The sequence below is a fragment of the Papio anubis genome, chromosome 7 (assembly GCF_008728515.1).
Source record: "Papio anubis isolate 15944 chromosome 7, Panubis1.0, whole genome shotgun sequence".
NCBI classification, from domain to species: domain Eukaryota; kingdom Metazoa; phylum Chordata; class Mammalia; order Primates; family Cercopithecidae; genus Papio; species Papio anubis.
In genome coordinates, this window is record NC_044982.1 from 31,551,191 (window position 1) to 31,570,354 (window position 19,164).

Here is a 19,164-nt window from a genome sequence, read left to right on the forward strand (position 1 = left end):
GAGGAGATAAGGATTGTTATTTCTATATTTTAGTTAGAGAAACTAAGTATACTTAAGTGACTTGCTCACTTAAGTTATAAGTAAATCTTGGACTAGAACTAAAGTCTCACATCTTGCCCATTGCCTTTTTATTATTATCCTGTTGAACTTGATTACTGGGTTTGTTTTGAGTTCAATTTGATTACACTTCTCAAAAATTGCATAGCGGTATCCATATCACCAAATATTTATTAGGTCTGTGAATTTACAGAAGTTCAGAAGCACTCTTTTCCTCTAGAAGCTTATATTTCAATAGGAAAAGTTGGCCATTGTTAGTAAACACATAGCATTAAGTTGTATATGTAGAGATATGAAAAGAATGGACAAATATTTCAGTGTATGGGGTCTAAAAATTAAAGGCATGGTTACAGTAAAAGGTTCATCAGAGTCTTTTCAAAAACATTGTAAAGGCTTGGCAGAGGCATTCAAAAGGATGGGGAGGGTTACATTGGTGGAGATGCTCCTGGGCTAGGAAGCAGTGTCAGCAAAAAATGAGGCCAGGCACAGTGGCTCATGCCTGTAATCCCAACACCTGGGAGGCCAAGGTGGTCAGGTCGCTTGAGGCCAGGAGTTCCAGACCAGCCTGGGCAACACAGTGATACTCCATCTCTTAAAAAAAAAAAAAAATTTAGCTGAGTGTGGCAGTGCAATGCCTGTAGTCCTAACTACTGGGGAAGCTGAGGTAGGAGGATTGCTTCAGCCCAGGAGTTCAGAGCAGAAATGAGCTATGACTGCACTCTATCTCAAAAAAAAAAAAAAAAGATGGTAGACATCAGGAGCTACAGGTAAGTTTTCAGGAATGGAAGAAAATGTGATACATAAAAGTGTGAGAGATTATAGAGTTGCAAAAGGGGGCATGACTTATCCAGAAAGGGTAAGTCTAAATTTATAAAACTAGGGAAGTCTAAATTTATAAAACTAGAGGCAAGTTTAGTATTTTCATTTTAGAAGCTGTGACCGACTATAGATAATTGCTCCCCAGTTCTCTACCTCTCACGTATTCTTGCCCTGCCATAATCACCATCATGATTAGCAGTCTGTCATAGTATCCTCAATAGAATCTTTTTGAGACCTATGCCCAGCCCATATTTTTACCTGGAACTGACATCATGCAAATTGAGTGTGACAACGACGTCGTAATGCTTTACTTCCCCTGTCCTGCGATAAATTATAATGCTAAATTGTACACATAACCTTTGAAGTCTGTTAAAAGGAAAAAATAAGAGGAGTCAGTCTCTGCTCCTCTTAGGTAGTTTTGCTTCTAGGCTTACAAATCTAGGTGTGGATTCATTTGCTGCCAGGCAAGAGGAAAAGCACGATACCTCTGTTACTGTGTTTAGGATGACTCACTGGTTGTGTGGAAGGAAGTTGATTTGACCCGGCTGTCTGAGAAGGAACGTCGTGATGCCTTGAATGAGATTGTTATTCTGGCACTGCTGCAGCATGACAACATTATTGCCTACTACAATCACTTCATGGACAATACCACCCTGCTGATTGAGCTGGAATATTGTAATGGTAAGATAGAGTTCAGTGGGACTTTCTCCAGCAAGACTTTCGTAGACTCGTAGTTACCTTGAGGAGAAGAATATAAGAAGAGACATATACAGTGATAAAAACTTTAAATGAATGTCTCGAGTTTAAGAGAAACTTTTCAGGCCTTGGAGAATTTTGAAGTGGTTAACGAAATAAGGAGAGGGATTTTCCCCTGCATATCCAAATTTTCTCTTGTGATTATAGTTCCATTTTCAAACTATCTTTTCTTCGGTTGGATTTTACATTTATTTTTCAAGTTTTTTTTTTTTCATGAAATGACATTAGTTAACCAGAATGTGGCTTGGCAGTGCTTGATACAGTATTTAATAATATCTTGTAGGTGATATTTATTTATATTGTCTTCAGCTAAAGCTATCCTATTGAAAAGTAGTCCAAAGATCATAACTGAGTGAAAGTGGTATATGGTAAAGCATGGCGCTATTTATCTGATCCCTGATTTCTTCAGATCATTTTGCTTGTAAGATAGCAGTATAGCCTAGTTGTTAAAGAAAATAGACTCTAAACCCAAGTTTGTCTACGTTCTAGCTCTATAACCATGGCAAGAAACTTAACTTCTCTGTGCCTCAGTTTCCTCACTTTATTTTTATTTATTTATTTTTTTGAGACAAAGTTTTACTCTTGTTGCCCAGGCTGGAGTGCAGTGGTGCCATCTTTGCTCACCACAACCTTCGCCTCCTGGGTTCAAACGATTCTCCTGCTTCAGCCTCCTGAGTAGCTGGGATTACAGGCATGCGCCACCACGCCCAGCTAATTTTTGTAGTTTTAGTAGAGACAGGGTTTTGCCATGTTGGCCAGGCTCGTCTCTAACTCCTGACCTCAGGTGATCCGCCCACCTCTGCCTCCCAAAGTGCTGGGATTACAGGCTTAAGCCACCGCACCCAGCAGTTTCCTCATTTTAAAATGAGTTTGTTGGCCAGGGACAGTGGTGCACGCCTGTAATTCCAGCACTTTGGGAAACCAAGACAGGCAGATCACTTGAGCACAGGAGTTCGAGGAAGGCCTAGGCAACATAGTAAAACACTGTTGCTACCAAAAATGCAAAAAATTAGCTGGGTGTGGTGGTGTGCACCTGTAGTCACAGCTACTTGGGAGGCTGAGGAGGGAGGATGGCTTGAGACAGGGAGGCAGTAGTTGCAGTGAGCTCAGACCACTGCACTCCAGCCTGGGCGATGGAGCCAGACCCTGTCTCAAAAAAAAAAAAAAAAAAAGGCTGGGCATGGTGGCTCACGCCTGTAATCCCAATGCTTTGGGAGACTGAGTTGGGCGGATCACGAGGTCAGGAGATCGAGACCATCCTGGCCAACATGGTGAAACTCTGTCTCTACTAAAAAATAACAAAAATTAGCTGCACATGGTGGCGCGTGCCTATAATCCCAGCTACTGGGGAGGCTGAGGCAGGAGAATTGCTTGAACCAGTGAGTTGGAGGTTGCAGTGAGTGGAGATCACGCCACTGCAGCCTGGTAACAGAGTGAAACTCCATCTCAAAAAAGAAAAGTTTATTGATAACAGTACCCACTTTCTAGGATTGTTATATTACATGCATAGTATTTGGTAGGTAGAAAGTGTTTGCTACATACTGTACTAGCTGTTAATCATCTTATTGCACAAGAGAACCTCCAAAGCCCTTTTCTGAACTGCATGCTAAAGAGGTTCCAGCATGTTCGTCCCTTATAACTTTCTTGTGTAAACTCTTGTATATTATGATCATTGGTGATCAGTGCCATATACAAGATTCTGTTAAAAATTTTCGAAGTACGAGAAGCCCTAGGACATTAACTTCTTTTGTGATTAGGAAGAACTAGAACAAATGATACATTTGTTGAAACTGAGTTACTAAGTTGCAGGGGAAAAGAAGTAAAAACTTACCCAGGGCTAAAGTGTAAGTTATAGTTGCAGGTGGGATGTAAGATGAACCATGATTACTTGCGGTCTGTATTACTAGGTAAAGGAAAGAGAGAAGTAAATTCACACTTATTCCACAGGAAGGAATTAGTAAAGAGAGTAATGATAGGAAACAGTCTAGGGGTAGACCCTAAATTTTGGGAAATTTTTCGGTGTGAAGTAGAAAATTTGTCAATATATACCCTATAAATACAAAACATTGTATCACAGGTGTAATCCAATTTTTTTCTTTTTTTCCTGAGATAGACTCTCACTGTCACCCAGCCTGGAGTGCAGTGGTGCGATCTCAGCTCACTGCAACCTCCGCCTGCCAGGCTCAGGCGATCCTTGCACCTCAGCCTCCTGATTAGTTGGGACCACAGGCACGTGCCCCCACACCTGGCTAATTTTTTGTATTTTTGGTAGAGATAGGGTTTTGCTGTGTTGCCCAGGCTGGTCTTGAATTCCCAAACCCAAACGATTTGCCCACCTCAGCCTCCCAAAGTTCTGGGATTATAGGCGTGAGCCACTGTGCCCAGCCTAATCCAAATGTTATAGTAGTCACAACTGGGAGAGTTGTTACAAAAATATTACAGAGTTCTTAAAGGAGAGTTCTAGAAAAGAAATCTGATTTTGAATATACTTGTTGGGAACAACAAGAATGGTCTTTACTCACATCTTTTCTTAAAATGTCTTTTTTTTATTAAGACTCTTGTGTTAGGGAGATCTTTGAAGAATATTTCTGATGCAGTCCTTAAGAGATGGGAAGAGTTTTGTGCCCATGTGAAAAGTCAAAAGAAGTAGTTGCCTATGGAGAGAAAGCAGAATCCTTCATTTGCTTGTGTCACCTAAAAAACCCTGTAACAGGAGCCAAGCTTTGATCTGTATTAAGCAATTCAAACCTGTGTCTTGTTTAATTGCAGGAGGGAACCTGTATGACAAAATCCTTCGTCAGAAGGACAAGTTGTTTGAGGAAGAGGTAATTCATATTTCTATGGAAGGAAGTTAGAATTGTAGTGTTGTAATTCTTGCATTCTAGTTCTGTATTTACTCTTCCAATAATGAAGAGTGTTTTTTTCCTTTTGTTCAGACTCCTTCCAGGCTCTGATATTCATGAGAAAGGAAACCTCTAACAAGGAAGCTGTCTATAGCTGCTTCCTAAACGTTTTACCTCCACATCATGATTCTCTGTGGGCTTTCTTTCCTGGTTCTATTACTGCATACTGGTATGCCCAGTTTTCTATAACTTTGCATTCTTCCTGAGTTTTTCCACATGTCTGCTTTACCATACTATATATTATAATGACATTGGAACGATTTTATGAGGAACCTGTTTTTTGTGTTTTTTTACCCCTTCACTTTTCTTTGCCTACTCAACCTGCAAGGAAGAGATGTCAAGTCATGTTGAATCATAACTTCTGATTGCAGCTTTCTTTGTTTTGTTTGTTTGTGTATGTGTGTGTATTTACTTAAATGGAGCTTTTTGTTTCTAATCCAAATATTTATTTTTTCTCTGCAGATGGTGGTGTGGTACCTATTTCAGATTGTTTCAGCAGTGAGCTGTATCCATAAAGCTGGAATCCTTCATAGGTAAAAAGTAAAAAAATTTATGGATGGATTCTTCTCTACTAATTCAGCCCCTACCCTGGATACCCCCCAACAACACTTTTATTTTCTTGATTAAGCAGCCAAGAGTTTTTCCATTTATATCATTAGGAAAGGAAAATAATGAGGAATGTTATTTTCACTCCCTGAAGTTAAACCATGTTTATGATCTAGGAAGAATCTCCTCAGTAGCCAAGTACTACTTAGTCATTTTACAGACAAAAATTTTAGAATTCAGTTTGTTAATTCATCAGTAAAGCCTAGAAAGCACTATGAGAAGTAGTATTTGGTAAGATTCACAGCAGTAATAATTGGCAATTCTTTTTAATTCTATAATTAAGCGCTTTTAATTTAAATAAAAACCTCTTCACTTTGTACAGTTAATTGTACAAATTTACCAGATCTTTAAAAACAAGCACATTTCCATTCATTTCTAGCTATAGAAGAGAACCATCTCAGTAACATTTTCACATCATTATACCCTTCTTAAGTGAGTCATTGACTAGTGCCAGAGATTAATTATAATACACTAAGATTTCTTTTTTTATTGGTTTGTTCATTCAGTTAACATATATTTCTGGATAGCTATTGAATGGCTTCTGTTGCATGTTGTTATTTTCTTTTAAAAGTAACAAAGTATATTATTCTGGTTTATTCACATCTTTCAATAAGGAAGCCATAGTGAACCAGGCACAGTTCATTTTGTTTTACATATGGTCAATTAATCTTTAGAAAAATACCCTGTGATTTTATTTAGATGACTAAATGGCCTAATCATATCGTTGTGGGGACGTGTAGGCCTCTTCTGTTGCCTTAACAGATTATTTGAAACTTTGACACCAACCAAGTTAGTTAAAGTTGCCTTGATATCATTTAATTCAAGGCATAAGTGATAGTTGAAGAGCTGTGGTATCTTATGGGAATTATGGTTACCTAGAGCACCATTTTCCTCATCTGACCCTCTCAACTTTTCCTAATAGCTTCAGTAGTATGGGAGATATTTCTATGCTGTGAAGCCCTAGAGGATGAAGTTAATTCTCTGCCTTCACTCCTTTAAAGTCCCCACTTCAGTGTTAAACACCATGTGAAAGTGACGACCACTGTGGGATGTTTAGGACAGAATATGAGCAATGGTAACACTCTTTTTTTTATTTTATTTTAGTTTTTGAGACAGGGTCTCACCCTGTTGCCCAGGCTAGAATGTAGTGGTGCAGTCATGACTCACTGCAGCCTCAGCCTCCTGGGCTTAACTGATTCTCAGGTGCTTTAGCCTGCCGAGAAGCTAGGACTACAAGTGTTTGCTACCACGCCTGACTAATTCATTTTTTGTAGAGATGGGGTCATACTATGTTGCCCAGGCTGGTCTAGAACCCCTGGCCTCAAGCAATCCTCCTGCCTTGCCCTCCCAAAGTGCCGAGATTACAGATGTGAGCCACTGCACCCGGCCCACACTCATTTTTATTCTGTAATAATCCTGGGCAAGACGGGGGATGAAATAAAACAATTACCTGTGTGAACTTAATTTGCAGCATCTTTTTTTTTCAGAGATATAAAGACATTAAATATTTTTCTGACCAAGGCAAACCTGATAAAACTTGGAGATTATGGCCTAGCAAAGAAACTTAATTCTGAGTATTCCATGGCTGAGACGGTATGTGTTGCCCTTGTCTTAATTTTTATTTTCTTTTCTAGTACTGGGAAATATAACTATACTCCCTAAATCTTGCATACTTTTCTCAGTATTCTTTCAAGTTTTCCATACTTTTAATGAATGTCTTCAGAAGTCTTTTTCCTGGGCCCACTAGCAGGCATTTAAGTCATTGCCCACGTTACACCTCTGACCTCATAACCTTTTTCCAATACTGATTAGGGACTTAATCTAAAAGCAACAAAATGCTTTACTGTTTTGTCCAGGTTAGGGTCTTTAGTAGATTTCACTTTATCTCTTATTTAATGTTTGAGCTCAAGGTGTTAGACATCTCTTTTTGTTTTTCCTTTGAATGCTTCTGGTTCAAAGAGAACCCCTATATTACAAGTGAAGGCTGATGCTCAGAGAACAATCTATTCTTTAATATTATACACAGTCTGAACTGCACAGGGTTCCCCTCTCACGTGATTTTGAGAAAGATCATTGGTAAAGAGTAGACATAAGTTGATCTTTGGGATAGTAATCTTATCCTTTTAGGAATTATAAAACCCAGTTATTATTCTAGTTTCACAATGCTGTATCCTTAAAAGAACTTGAAAACTGATTTTGGCCAATTTTTTTTTTTTTTTTTTTTTTTTTTTTTAAATAATGTCAAGATTTGTCTGCAAGCAATTTAGATGTTTAGGGTTTGGAGTCTCTGCTTCAGGGACTCAGATATTTCTATGATGGAGGCCAAAGTGAGCTTCTGAAGAAGCAATCATGTCTTTATATGGATTTTTCTCATCAAGAACAATCTGATAAAACCAAGACTTAACTTTTTTTAGCTAGTTAAATGCAAAGAAGGAATGATATGAAAATTTATAAAAGCCATGTAAGCCATCTGAAATTTGCTTTGCTTTGCTGATTAAAGCTGACTATGAGTTTTATTAGAGCTGCTAGGGCCTTCATTATATCTCATCTTGGGAGAGGCATGACTTCTTAGGACATTTTTATTTCCAAGTTTATTTTTGAAGTCAGAAAATCTTTTTCAAATTCAAAAGAAATTCACTAGTTGTGTTAGCATAACAGATGCCAAATTGGGCCATTTTAAAAGTTTCATTACGTGTATTTTAGTTAGAACATCTAATTCCATGATTCAGTTACCATCTCCCCACTGCCAGTGTTTGGGTTTTTTTCCCATTGGTGAACTTTTACTAAGTATGTCTTTAAGTATGTGTAAAGTCTTCAGCAGGCCTTGAACGCCTGAAGCCTCTGTGATCTAGGAATCACACAGCTGTTGAGCCCCTCAAGTTACCACAGTTCCTTTATCATGGAGATTGTCCCTTTATAATTGACCCAAGAGATTTGATATGGATAAGATTTCTTCCCATAGTAGCATCATCTCATAAAAACCATTTTGGAATCTGCTGATGAATGTTTTATGGTTGTTATCACTAGTTCCTGGGAAATTTAATTAAGCTGTTGAAATGTTAACATAGTTTCCTCAGAACAGAAGTTATTCTTTGATTGTTTCTTTGTTGCTCAGCTTGTGGGAACCCCATATTACATGTCTCCAGAGCTCTGTCAAGGAGTAAAGTACAATTTCAAGTCTGATATCTGGGCAGTAGGCTGTGTCATTTTTGAACTCCTTACCTTGAAGAGGACGTTTGATGCTACAGTAAGTTGGCATATTATCCCTATATTGCATTTAGCAGGTTGCAAATGGTACAGCCTGACTAAGCAGATCAACTCTATTCCCAGGCTTCTGATTTCTGGCAAAAATAACCTGTATTCAGGTACAAGATTAGTAATCTATTATTAAAATGCTATCGACCCAGCCAGGCGCAGTGGCTCATGCCTGTAATCCCAGCATTTTGGGAGGCCGAGGTGGGTGGATCACTTGAGGTCACCCTGGCCAACATGGTGAAACCCCATCTCCATTAAAAATACAAAACTTAGCTGGGTGTGGTGGCGTGCCCCTGTAATCCCAGCTACTCGAGAGGCTGAGGCACAAAAATTGCTTGAACCCAGGAGGTGGAGGTTGCAGTGAGCCAAGATTGCACCACTGTACTCCAGCCTGGGCAACAGAGCAAGACCCTGTCTCAAAAAAAATTAAAATTAAATTTAAAAGTTCATCTCTTAAAAGCAAAAAATGAAACATGATGGTTCACTTTTTCAAGCAGTAGGAATTGGAACATTATTAACAGCAGCCAGATGATCATGCAACTACTGCATCACTTTCTTGGAAACGTGTAAAAGGATGCAAATCTAGTGAACAGAATGGAAGGGAGCAAAAGACAATTGTTTATCTGGGTCTCACTCTGTTGCCCAGGCCTGGAGTGCAGTGTCGTGATCATAGCTCACTGCAGTCTCAAATTCCTATGCTCCAGCAGTCATCCCGCCTCAGTTCCTGAGTAGTTTGAACTACAGGCATGCCTCACCACACCTGGCTATTTTTTGTAGAGATGGGTTCTCACTATGTTACCCAGGCTGGTTTCAAAATCCTGGCCTCAAGTGATCCTCCTGCCTCAGCCTATGCTAGGATTACAGGTGTGAGCCCCCATGCCCAGCATATTTAGGCCTTTTCCTAAATTGTTACTTTTTTATGCCTTTATTCTATCTTTGTAAACACTTCTGACATAGCATCAGTATCACTTTATTGTACTTAACTTTTTTTATATAGCTGTGGTTTTGCCAGATAATCTAAAACCCTTCCAAATGTTTGCTTTATTTTCTACAATACCTAACACATTGTGGGTGTTAAAAATATTCATTAACTAGAGGGAAAAAAAAGTTTATCTGTTAAAAAATAAAGATTGTCATTGCTTTATAGATAATGAATCCCTTTAAGTCTTTTTTTCTTTTTTTAAGTAAATTAAAGTACAACCTTATATAAAGCAGTGCTTCTCAAACTTTAATACACATACAAAGTCATCTTGTTGAAATGCAGATTTTTTGGGGGGGCAGGGTTGATATTCTGTGTTTCTAACAAGCTCCCAGGTGATGCTGATGCTGCTGGTCCATGGAGCACACTGAGGGGCTAAAGTGGATTCACATCCAGTTGCCTCTACCAACCAGGTGTGAGAATTTAGGCAAATCACTTCCTCTCTTTGATCCTCTGTTTCATTATCTATAACATGGTAACAATATATATTCCTCATACAGAGATTCTCTCATAATGTATATGAAAAACGCAAATATAAGGTAATGTAAATTCATTGCCCTTTCATAAGACCTATTCATTTTTCTAAATCCTGAAGGTTGTTCTAGTATATCATCTAATTCCCCTAAATAGTATGGTGGAAGAAAAATGACTTGGAGTCAGAGGCTGGGCATGTTGGCTCATGTCTGTAATCCCATCACTTTGGGAGGCTGAGGCGGGCGGATCACCTGAGGTCAGGAGTTCGAGACCAGCCTGGCCAATGTGGTGAAACCCCATCTCTACTAAAAAATACAAAACTTAGCCAGGCATGGTGGCGCATGCCTGTAATCCCAGCTACTCAGGAGGCTGAGACACAAGAATCACTTGAACCCAGGAGACAGAGGTTGTAGTGAGCGGAGATCGTGCCACTGCACTCCAGCCTGGGTGACAGAGTGAGACTCTGTCTCAAGAAATATGTGTATATATATATGTTGTGTGTATATTTATATGTGTGTGTGTATATATGTGTGTGTATATATGACTTGGAGTCAGGCTTTAATTGGAGTTATAGCTTCATTTTTACTATCTGTGATTTTGGTCAGTTACTTTACATCTCTGAGCCCCATTTTTCTCATATATAAATTGATAATGATAATAATTTCCTTGAATGGTGTTAGTGAGGCTGAAAAATACCATATATGTAATGTGCCTGTCTAGTTTGTAGTAGTCTCTCAATAATGGTATTACCATAATATTGTTAATATTATCATCTTAATATTATTCACTGCCTTGTCTGTTGCAGCAGAGTATTGCCTGTACAGCCACAACTAGGATATATAAATTAGAAGGCAAGTTAGTTGGCAAGGGAACTACATGAAGCCAAGAAGCATGGCTAGTCTTGCTTTCCTTTTTCTTGGGATTCAGTTGAAAGGTCAGATTATCATATACTCTGAGCATTATATTGTTGGCCACATAGTTATAGATTGTATAGCCAGTTGGCTTCATTCTGTCTGATAGTATCAGTGCATCCCTAACCATTTCTTGTTGATGCATACTAGTAGTTATAACAAGAAGTCAGACCTATTGCCAATTCTTTAAATAATGGTCATAGACACCTGAGAGCCCCTACCAGTAGAGTATAGCATCATCTTCATATAACCAGGAACAATGCAGTCATCATTTTCTCATAGAACCCACTCAACCTGTGTGTGAAGATCGTGCAAGGAATTCGGGCCATGGAAGTTGACTCTAGCCAGTACTCTTTGGAATTGATCCAAATGGTTCATTCGTGCCTTGACCAGGTAGGTGTGGCTTAAATATTCATTTCAGTTTCGTATTTCCCCTTCCAGCCTCAGTGTTTGGTGTATGGCATAACTATAAACCATACAAAACTACATCCAGTTCCCCAGGGTAGAGTGTATTTGTGGCTATATACAGAATAGGTATTGGTAATTCATTATAGTTGTGTGCTTCAGTGAACAAATTCTTACTTTATTCTGTTTTGTAAGTATTAGTTTGTGAAATGAATTTCCCATCTAAATTGTGCTCCATTTTTATGACCAAGAGTAATTTCTGAATATATATTTCATAAAACTGCAATGAAAGATAATTTACCACTTTTAATACAGAATGTCTGTATTTCTCATATCTCATAGTTCCCTTGCTATGTAGTTCTAGTATTACTCAAAGTATGTTTCATGAAACACTGGAGTCAAAATCACCAGGGAATGGGAGAGTTTTGTAAGTAAAAAGAAGATTCCTGGGCCCCACCCCAGACGAACTCAGTCAGAATCTCTGTGGATAAAGCCCAGAAATCTTTATTTGTAACAAACCCCTCAGGTGATTCTTCTATTCTGTATATATTGAGGTTTGAGAGCCACTGCCCTAATTGAACAAGTGAGGAAGGTGCATTATAAACATTCTCCTTCATGTACAAGTGTTGATGATAATGAGGTGAGAAACATAAAACGTGGAGTATCACATAAGAAATGATTTTTAAAACAAAGGGATAATGCAGTGGTCTTTGACTAATTATCTTTAGATCCCATGTTGCCCATTTCCTTTAAGTGAAAACTAACCCTATTTTTACTTTTTAGGATCCTGAGCAGAGACCTACTGCAGATGAACTTCTAGATCGCCCTCTTCTCAGGAAACGCAGGAGGTAAAGTATGAAGAAGTCACTCCATTGTCTTTTCTGAGATAGATGACTTTTAGAGGCTTGATCCAAGTACTACAAGAAAGAGTAGTGTTTCCGGACTTGGTTGCAATAGTGCTATTTTCTACCAACATCCCTGCTTTTATTGCTTAGGGATAGCTTCTGACTTTTGCCTCCTTCGCCTGTGCTATTTTGTTCTAAATGTGTACTGATGAGACCCAAGAGCCCTTCACACCTCCATCCATTGGTTTTAAATCTAGAGTTGAGGCATTAGAGTGCAGTAAGGAAGAGGGGTGTCTGGACTCAGACATCCTTATGTTTATGTCTGAATTTTGTCATTATCTTTGTCAAGTTATTTAACATCCTTATTTCTTAGCTTTCTCCTCTATAAAGTAAGATGAGGTCAGGATTAAAGAAGATAATGCATAAAAAGTGGTCAGTCCAGGGTCTGGCATAGGGTGCTTACCAATTGTAGTGTGAATTGGACTGGGCCTCTGGTTTTTTTGTTTTTTGTTTGTTTTCTGAGACAGAGTCTCACTGTGCATCCAGGCTAGAGTGCAGTGGCCCAGTCCTAGCTCACTGCAGCCTTGAACTCCTGCTGCAAGTGATTCTCACACCTCAGCCTCCCAAGTAGCTAGGACTACAGGTGTGCACCATCATGCCTGGCCAATTTTTCTATTTTTATAGAGATGGGGTCTCGCTGTGTTGCCCAGGGTGGTCTCAAAGCTGTTGCCTGGCCTCAAGCAATCCTCCTGCTTCAGCCTCCCAAAGTGTTGGGATTACAGGCATGAGCCACTATACCCGTCCTGGGCCTTTGTTTTTCACTGCATTTGTTTAGGTGGTAGGTTGGAGTTGGAGGAATCCTCTTCAGGTACATTTTGCCCATATTTGAAGTCGAGTTTTATTGACTCCTCAGAGGTTATTTCCTGAGATTTATTCTGTCAGATATCTTTAGAGATAGGAAGAACATCCATTATCCCTCAGTTCCTCTAGGAGGTTTCACACCTTAATTTAAAACGTTTATCTTCCTTAAATGTTTGAGTCTGTGTTTCATCCTATTACACTATTTTTGCCTTGCTACCCTTCTTCCTCCACTACCAGTTCTTTGTTTTTATACCTTCCAAATATTCACATACAATGTTCGTTTCAAGTCTTGCCCTTGGATACATTCTATACATCCCTAATTCCATATTTGCTGTTTCATCCGTACTGTTATTCTACTATGCCATTTAATTAATCTTTTCTGGTTCTTCTCCAGCCAGTGTTTTAGTGCCTGAAATTATGTACTGTACTCCAGATATGGCACCATGAACTTCCATTTATGTTTTGTGCATGTGCAGGCAGTATCACCCTTTTGGTCTGGTTAAGCATATTTAAAATTTTTATCTGGCTTATTTCACAGCAGTATAATGATTTATTTTATTTTACTTTTTTTTTTTTAATTTGCCTTTTGAGAGTCTCACTCTGTTGCCCAGGCTGGAGTGCAGTGGTGCAATCTCAGCTCACTGCAACCTCTGTCTCCCAGGTTCAAGCAATTCTCCTGCCTCAGCCTCTCGAGGAGCTGGGACCACAGGCAGGCGCCACCATGCCTGGCTAATTTTTGTATTTTTAGTAGAGACAAGGTTTTACTATGTTGACCAGTCTGGTCCGAACTCCTGACCTCAGGTGATCTGCCTGCGTCGGCCTCCCCAACTGCTGGGATTACAGGCATGAGCCACCAAGCCCGGGGCATAATCACTGTTTTAAGTCACTATTTTAATCTCTTACTTCTTGAGTGTAGGCATGAAATTTTTACTGAGATAATTATAGATTTACCTGCAATACTTTGGAACTTTGTACTTTGATGGAAAACATGGCCGGGCGCGGTGGCTCAAGCCTGTAATCCCAGCACTTTGGGAGGCCGAGACGGGCGGATCACGAGGTCAGGAGATCGAGACCATCCTGGCTAACACGGTGAAACCCCGTCTCTACTAAAAATACAAAAAACTAGCCGGGCGAGGTGGCGGGCGCTTGTAGTCCCAGCTACTCGGGAGGCTGAGGCGGGAGAATGGCACAAACCCGGGAGGCGGAGCTTGCAGTGAGCTGAGATCCGGCCACTGCACTCCAGCCCGGGCTACAGAGCAAAGACTCCGTCTCAAAAAAAAAAAAAAAAAGAAAACATAAGACAGAGTTTTCCAGACAGAGAATATAGCATGAGCAGAAACATAGACACAGGAAGTTGTGGAAAATACTCAGGAAACACAAAATTCTATTTGGCTAGATTAGTGGTTCTAGACCTGGGACTTTTGATGCAAAATATCAGGAGCTTTCAAAAAGTACTGATGCCTGAGCACTACTCCAGGAGCTCAGCTATAATTGATTTAGTTAGGATGACAGCCCTGGGCTAGAACATGGGGTGCAAACAAAAGGAAGGAAGTCTGGAAAAATAGGTAGGAAATCTTGCATGCCAGGCCAAGAAGATTGTGGTTAATTCAAGAGGTAGTGCAAAAGATAGAGTGGGTATCACATCCACTGTCGAGAGATAGTGGATGTTTGCGAGAGGGCAGTTCATGTGATGAGAGGCATATCTAAGGAAGAGTTATTTAGCAATATTAGCATCTGCGTTAAATTAGTATAGTAAAATGATTAAGACTGTAGTAAGTGAGGCTGATTAGGAGGTATTATCACAGTACAAGTGGGAAGTGGAGCTGCCCAGAACTAAGGTGGTGAGACTGGAAAGGAAGAGGTGAGTACAAAAAGTACTATATAGGTAGAATCTGTAGAACCTGAATATTAAAGGGAAAGAGATGAATCAGAGATGACTGAGGTTTTAAGCCCAGTTGTCTGGGAGAACTGGGGAAGGCTGTTGCAGCTCGTTACAGAAATAGAGGAGTCGGAAAGAAAAGCTCATTTGGGGAAAAGCTAACAAGCTCATATTTGGAGATCCTGAGTTTGGGAGTCAGTGGGCAGACTAGATGAAGGTGTCCATCAGATACTAAACATGTACATCAGAGGTTCTCAAGGCTCTCTGTTCCACCCTGGACCACTTCTCAGAGGTAGAAAGCAAATGGCCCCAAACTGCTGGCCTTTGGGTATTTAATGAATTATCTAATGAAAGGACTATATAATTGTTTTGAGTTGTATCGAGGTACTTTGCTAAAAGTATTGTGATGTTGTAGGATGCATACAGTTTATAAGAGGATTAAATCTGTGAAATGTATTAAACAGACACCTCTGCAATATAAAATCCTATTATTTCACTCATGTATCTTTGCTTTTCTTTTGGTAGAGAGATGGAGGAAAAAGTCACTCTGCTTAATGCACCTACAAAGAGACCAAGGTAATGTTCAAGAGACTCTTAAAAACTTATATATCCTAAATTACAACCAGGGGGGGTCTTTCTTGAGCATAGGCATTATTTAATTTCAGGAGCCAGCATCTGCTTAAATTTCAGACAGTCATTTCTAAGAAGAAAGCTATAATTTCACCCTTACACTAAAGTGGCCATCATTACCATGATGAATGTGGAAAAGTGTAGGTGTTATGGGTCAGACTGGAATCTGATCTGGCCAAGCTGTGATGAAGCCCTGAGGCAGGAATTTCAAAGTCTGCTGTGATAGAGCACATTGAAATAAGTTGTCGAGAAAGAACATACTTTCTCATACCATAATTGGCAGTTCTTCTCAGGGAACAGACTGGAAGCATTTTTCTTTGATATTGTTTTTAATGTTAAATGTGCCTTTGTTCTGGGGGTTGTTGGCAGGTCAAGCACTGTGACTGAAGCACCCATTGCTGTAGTAACATCACGAACCAGTGAAGTCTATGTTTGGGGTGGTGGAAAATCCACCCCCCAAAAACTGGATGTTATCAAGAGCGGCTGTAGTGCCCGGCAGGTGTGTGCAGGGAATACCCACTTTGCTGTGGTCACAGTGGAGAAGGAACTGTACACTTGGGTGGTAAGTGAACGCTAAGCATTTTGGAACAGTGCTGTAAGCCTAATAGTTTACTGGGCCCACGATGTTTAAGCATTTTATTAGCTGAACCTATACTAAAGGAGTGGCAACCTGGGGTGATGGAATGGAAGCTATTATAAGAGCAGGAATTTTGTCTGTTTAGTTCACTGATGTACGCCCAGGGGTGGTACATATTAGGTCACCTATAAATGGTTTTTGAATGAATGAATTAGAGAGGGAGAGAAAATGGAAAGACTCAGGAGACTGGGCTTTCCCATTTACAGCTGGATGATTTCAGACAAGTCACTCAATTACTCTGTTATATTACCATGAGGTTCAGAGCAACTATTATCTGTGAAATAGCTTTGTAAACAAAGGAAGCACTATACCATGTCAGGAAACCCCTGAAGCCCACAGCAGTGATTGAAGATGGCTAGGTATATTTTGTGTAGAATTTCTTTGTTGCCCTCTAGATTCTCCCCTCTCCCATTCTTTAACAAATTGTGTTTGCTGTCTGTTTCCTTATCTCTCACTCTCTCCTCATTCACCTACAGTGCAGCTTCCATCTCTGCCACTCAACTGAAATTAGTCTTGAAAAATGACCCATAAATTGCTAAAATAAAACAGATGGTTTTTAGTCCTTACTTAGCTTGACTCTGGGTAGCATTTGACATAGTTGACCACTCCCTCCTTGAAGCTTTGTCTTCACTTGCCTTCTGTGATAGTGTGTTCTCTTGGCTTTCCGCCTGTCTCTTGCTATGCCTTCTCAGGCTCATTTCAGGCTGTTGGAGAGAAATTAGTATCTTAAACATTTATTGGCTGGGAGCAGTGGCTCACACCTGAAGTCCCAGCACTTTGGGAGGCCAAGGCGAGTGGATTGTTTGAAGCCAGGAGTTTGAGACCAGCCTGGCAAACATGACAAAACCCCATCTCTACTAAAAATACAAAAGTTAGCTGAGAATACAAAAGTGGCGTATGCCTGTGATTCCAGCTACTCAGGAGGCTGAGGCACGAGAATCACTTGAGCCTGGGAGGTGGAGATGGCAGTGAACCACTGGAGAGCACACCACTGCACTCCAGCCTGGGTGACAGAGCAAGAGCTTGTTTGAAAAAAAATATATACATATATATGTATATGTATTATGAGGACTTGTAGTTTACTCATTTAATAGAATTATTTTTCTCTATAAAACTGTAGAAAAGGCCAGATGTGGTGGCTCACGCCTGTAATCCCAACACTTTGGGAGGCTGAGGCAGGTGGATCACCTGAGGTCAGGAGTTCGAGACCAGCCTGGCCAACACGGCAAAACTCCATCTCTACTAAATATACAAAACATTAGCTGGGCGTGGTGGCAGGTGCCTGTAATCCCTGCTACTTGGGAGGCTGAGGCAGGAGAATCGCTTGAACCCTGGAGACAGAGCTTGCAGTGAGCTGAGATCGAGCCACTGCACTCCAGCCTGGGTGACAAGAGCGAAACTCCGTCTCAAAAAAAAAAAAAAAGTTGAAAAGTCATCAAGGACTAGTCTCATTGCTGTATAGCAGCCTCTTTGATGTAGCCAGATTCTTTATAACTCTTCCATGTTTCAGGGAAACTGTGACCAAAATTTATGAAACTTCTAGTACAGATTTTCAAGAAGCTATATTCCTGTAGAAAGCAACCAAATTAGACTATATTATAAAGAATTTTTTTCACCATCACCTGTAATTAAATATATTGTTTACCTTAGACTTGAAGGACAAAGATTAGATTAATGGATATTAATCTGGATACTTTTTAAGTTTTCTTTACCTGTTGGCAGGGTCTTTATACTACTTGCTATTAAAATATTTAATCCCTTTGCCCATTTTTTTCTAATTCCTAAACTTCTAGCTCTTTTTTCCTACTGTTTTTCTTCATATGAAGTTACATTAAAGATCAGCTTTTGGCATGAAAAATTAAAACTTCATAAGACCTCTCAGCCGGGCATGGTGGTTCATGTCTACAATCCCAGCACTTTGGGAAGCCGAGGCAGGAGGATCACTTGAGCCCAGGAGTTCAAGGCCAGCTTGGGCAACATAACGAGAACCCATCTCTTTAAAATTTTAAGTTTAATAAAATGTAATTAAAAAAAAAAGTCATAAGACCTCTTTATTTCACAGAACATGCAAGGAGGCACTAAACTCCATGGTCAGCTGGGCCATGGAGACAAAGCCTCCTATCGACAGCCAAAGCATGTGGAAAAGTTGCAAGGCAAAGCTATCCATCAGGTTTCATGTGGTGATGATTTCACTGTCTGTGTGACTGGTAAGCCATCAGCAGAAAGTGTCTTAAGTGCATTTAATGTGGGGGTATTTTGCTTAATGCTGTGCAATCTTAATTGGGATTTTAAAACAAAAGACAGTCTACAAAGAACCAGAGGACCTTGAGCAAATATACTCATTAATAATAACATGCCAAATTTGCTATAGTATTAGGTGGTGGTGAGCAAGGAGAAGACAGAGAAGAGGTGGGATCAGGAGAAAATGTGTGTCCCGGTTGGCAGGAGAAATAATCTTACCACCTCATCAGGCTATGGACAACACAAAATTAGGATCAAGACCTAAGTTTAGTTTTAGTCTTGTCATTACTTACTTTATGGTTCCTTGGAACTCTTTTTTTTTTTAATCTATATAACAAAGATGGCCCTATTAAAATTTTAGGTCCTTTTAACGTGATAATGCTACCACTTTTTAAATTGTTTTATATAGTAGTGGTAGTAGTACACATGACTCTCTGACATAGAACTCTAGATTTGCACAGTCTGTCCTTTTAATTTCTTGGATATAATTATTTCATGTGAGATCATTTGCTGGGGTAGTCCTCATTCCAGCCCTGCCCAATTTTCTGATTAGATAGAATAAGTCAGTCCTTTGATGGATTCTGTTTTCCTTTCTTTTGCAGATGAGGGTCAGCTCTATGCCTTTGGATCAGATTATTATGGCTGCATGGGGGTGGACAAAGTTGCTGGCCCTGAAGTGCTAGAACCCATGCAGCTGAACTTCTTCCTCAGCAATCCAGTGGAGCAGGTCTCCTGTGGAGATAATCATGTGGTGGTTCTGACACGAAACAAGGAAGTCTATTCTTGGGGCTGTGGCGAATATGGTAGGGGTAGCCTTGTCTCTGTCCACTTCTTCGCAGGTATACAACCTGACTTCAAAGTTGTATGCATCTAAACACATCATGCAGCCCCTAAATGAGAAGTGTT

The 19,164-nt window shown here is 39.9% G+C and overlaps 1 protein-coding gene across 4 annotated transcripts in view; it reads left to right on the plus strand.

Moving 5' to 3' along the window:
- Positions 1-19,164, plus strand: part of NEK9 (NIMA related kinase 9) — a 44,815-nt gene that overhangs the window by 1,453 nt on the left and 24,198 nt on the right. For 2 of the 4 annotated variants that reach the window (XM_009211975.1, XM_009211976.1), the window contains exons 2-12: positions 1,380-1,557; positions 4,402-4,457; positions 4,998-5,068; positions 6,629-6,734; positions 8,257-8,388; positions 11,043-11,153; positions 11,949-12,013; positions 15,276-15,326; positions 15,750-15,942; positions 18,080-18,224; positions 18,861-19,097. In XM_009211975.1, coding sequence (XP_009210239.1) covers positions 1,380-1,557; positions 4,402-4,457; positions 4,998-5,068; positions 6,629-6,734; positions 8,257-8,388; positions 11,043-11,153; positions 11,949-12,013; positions 15,276-15,326; positions 15,750-15,942; positions 18,080-18,224; positions 18,861-19,097 — 1,345 coding nt within the window. Of the gene's footprint in view, positions 1-1,379; positions 1,558-4,401; positions 4,458-4,612; positions 4,705-4,997; positions 5,069-6,628; positions 6,735-8,256; positions 8,389-11,042; positions 11,154-11,948; positions 12,014-15,275; positions 15,327-15,749; positions 15,943-18,079; positions 18,225-18,860; positions 19,098-19,164 lie in introns of those variants that run through there. The other 2 variants (XM_003902065.2, XM_009211977.4) reach the window with 2 other exon arrangements.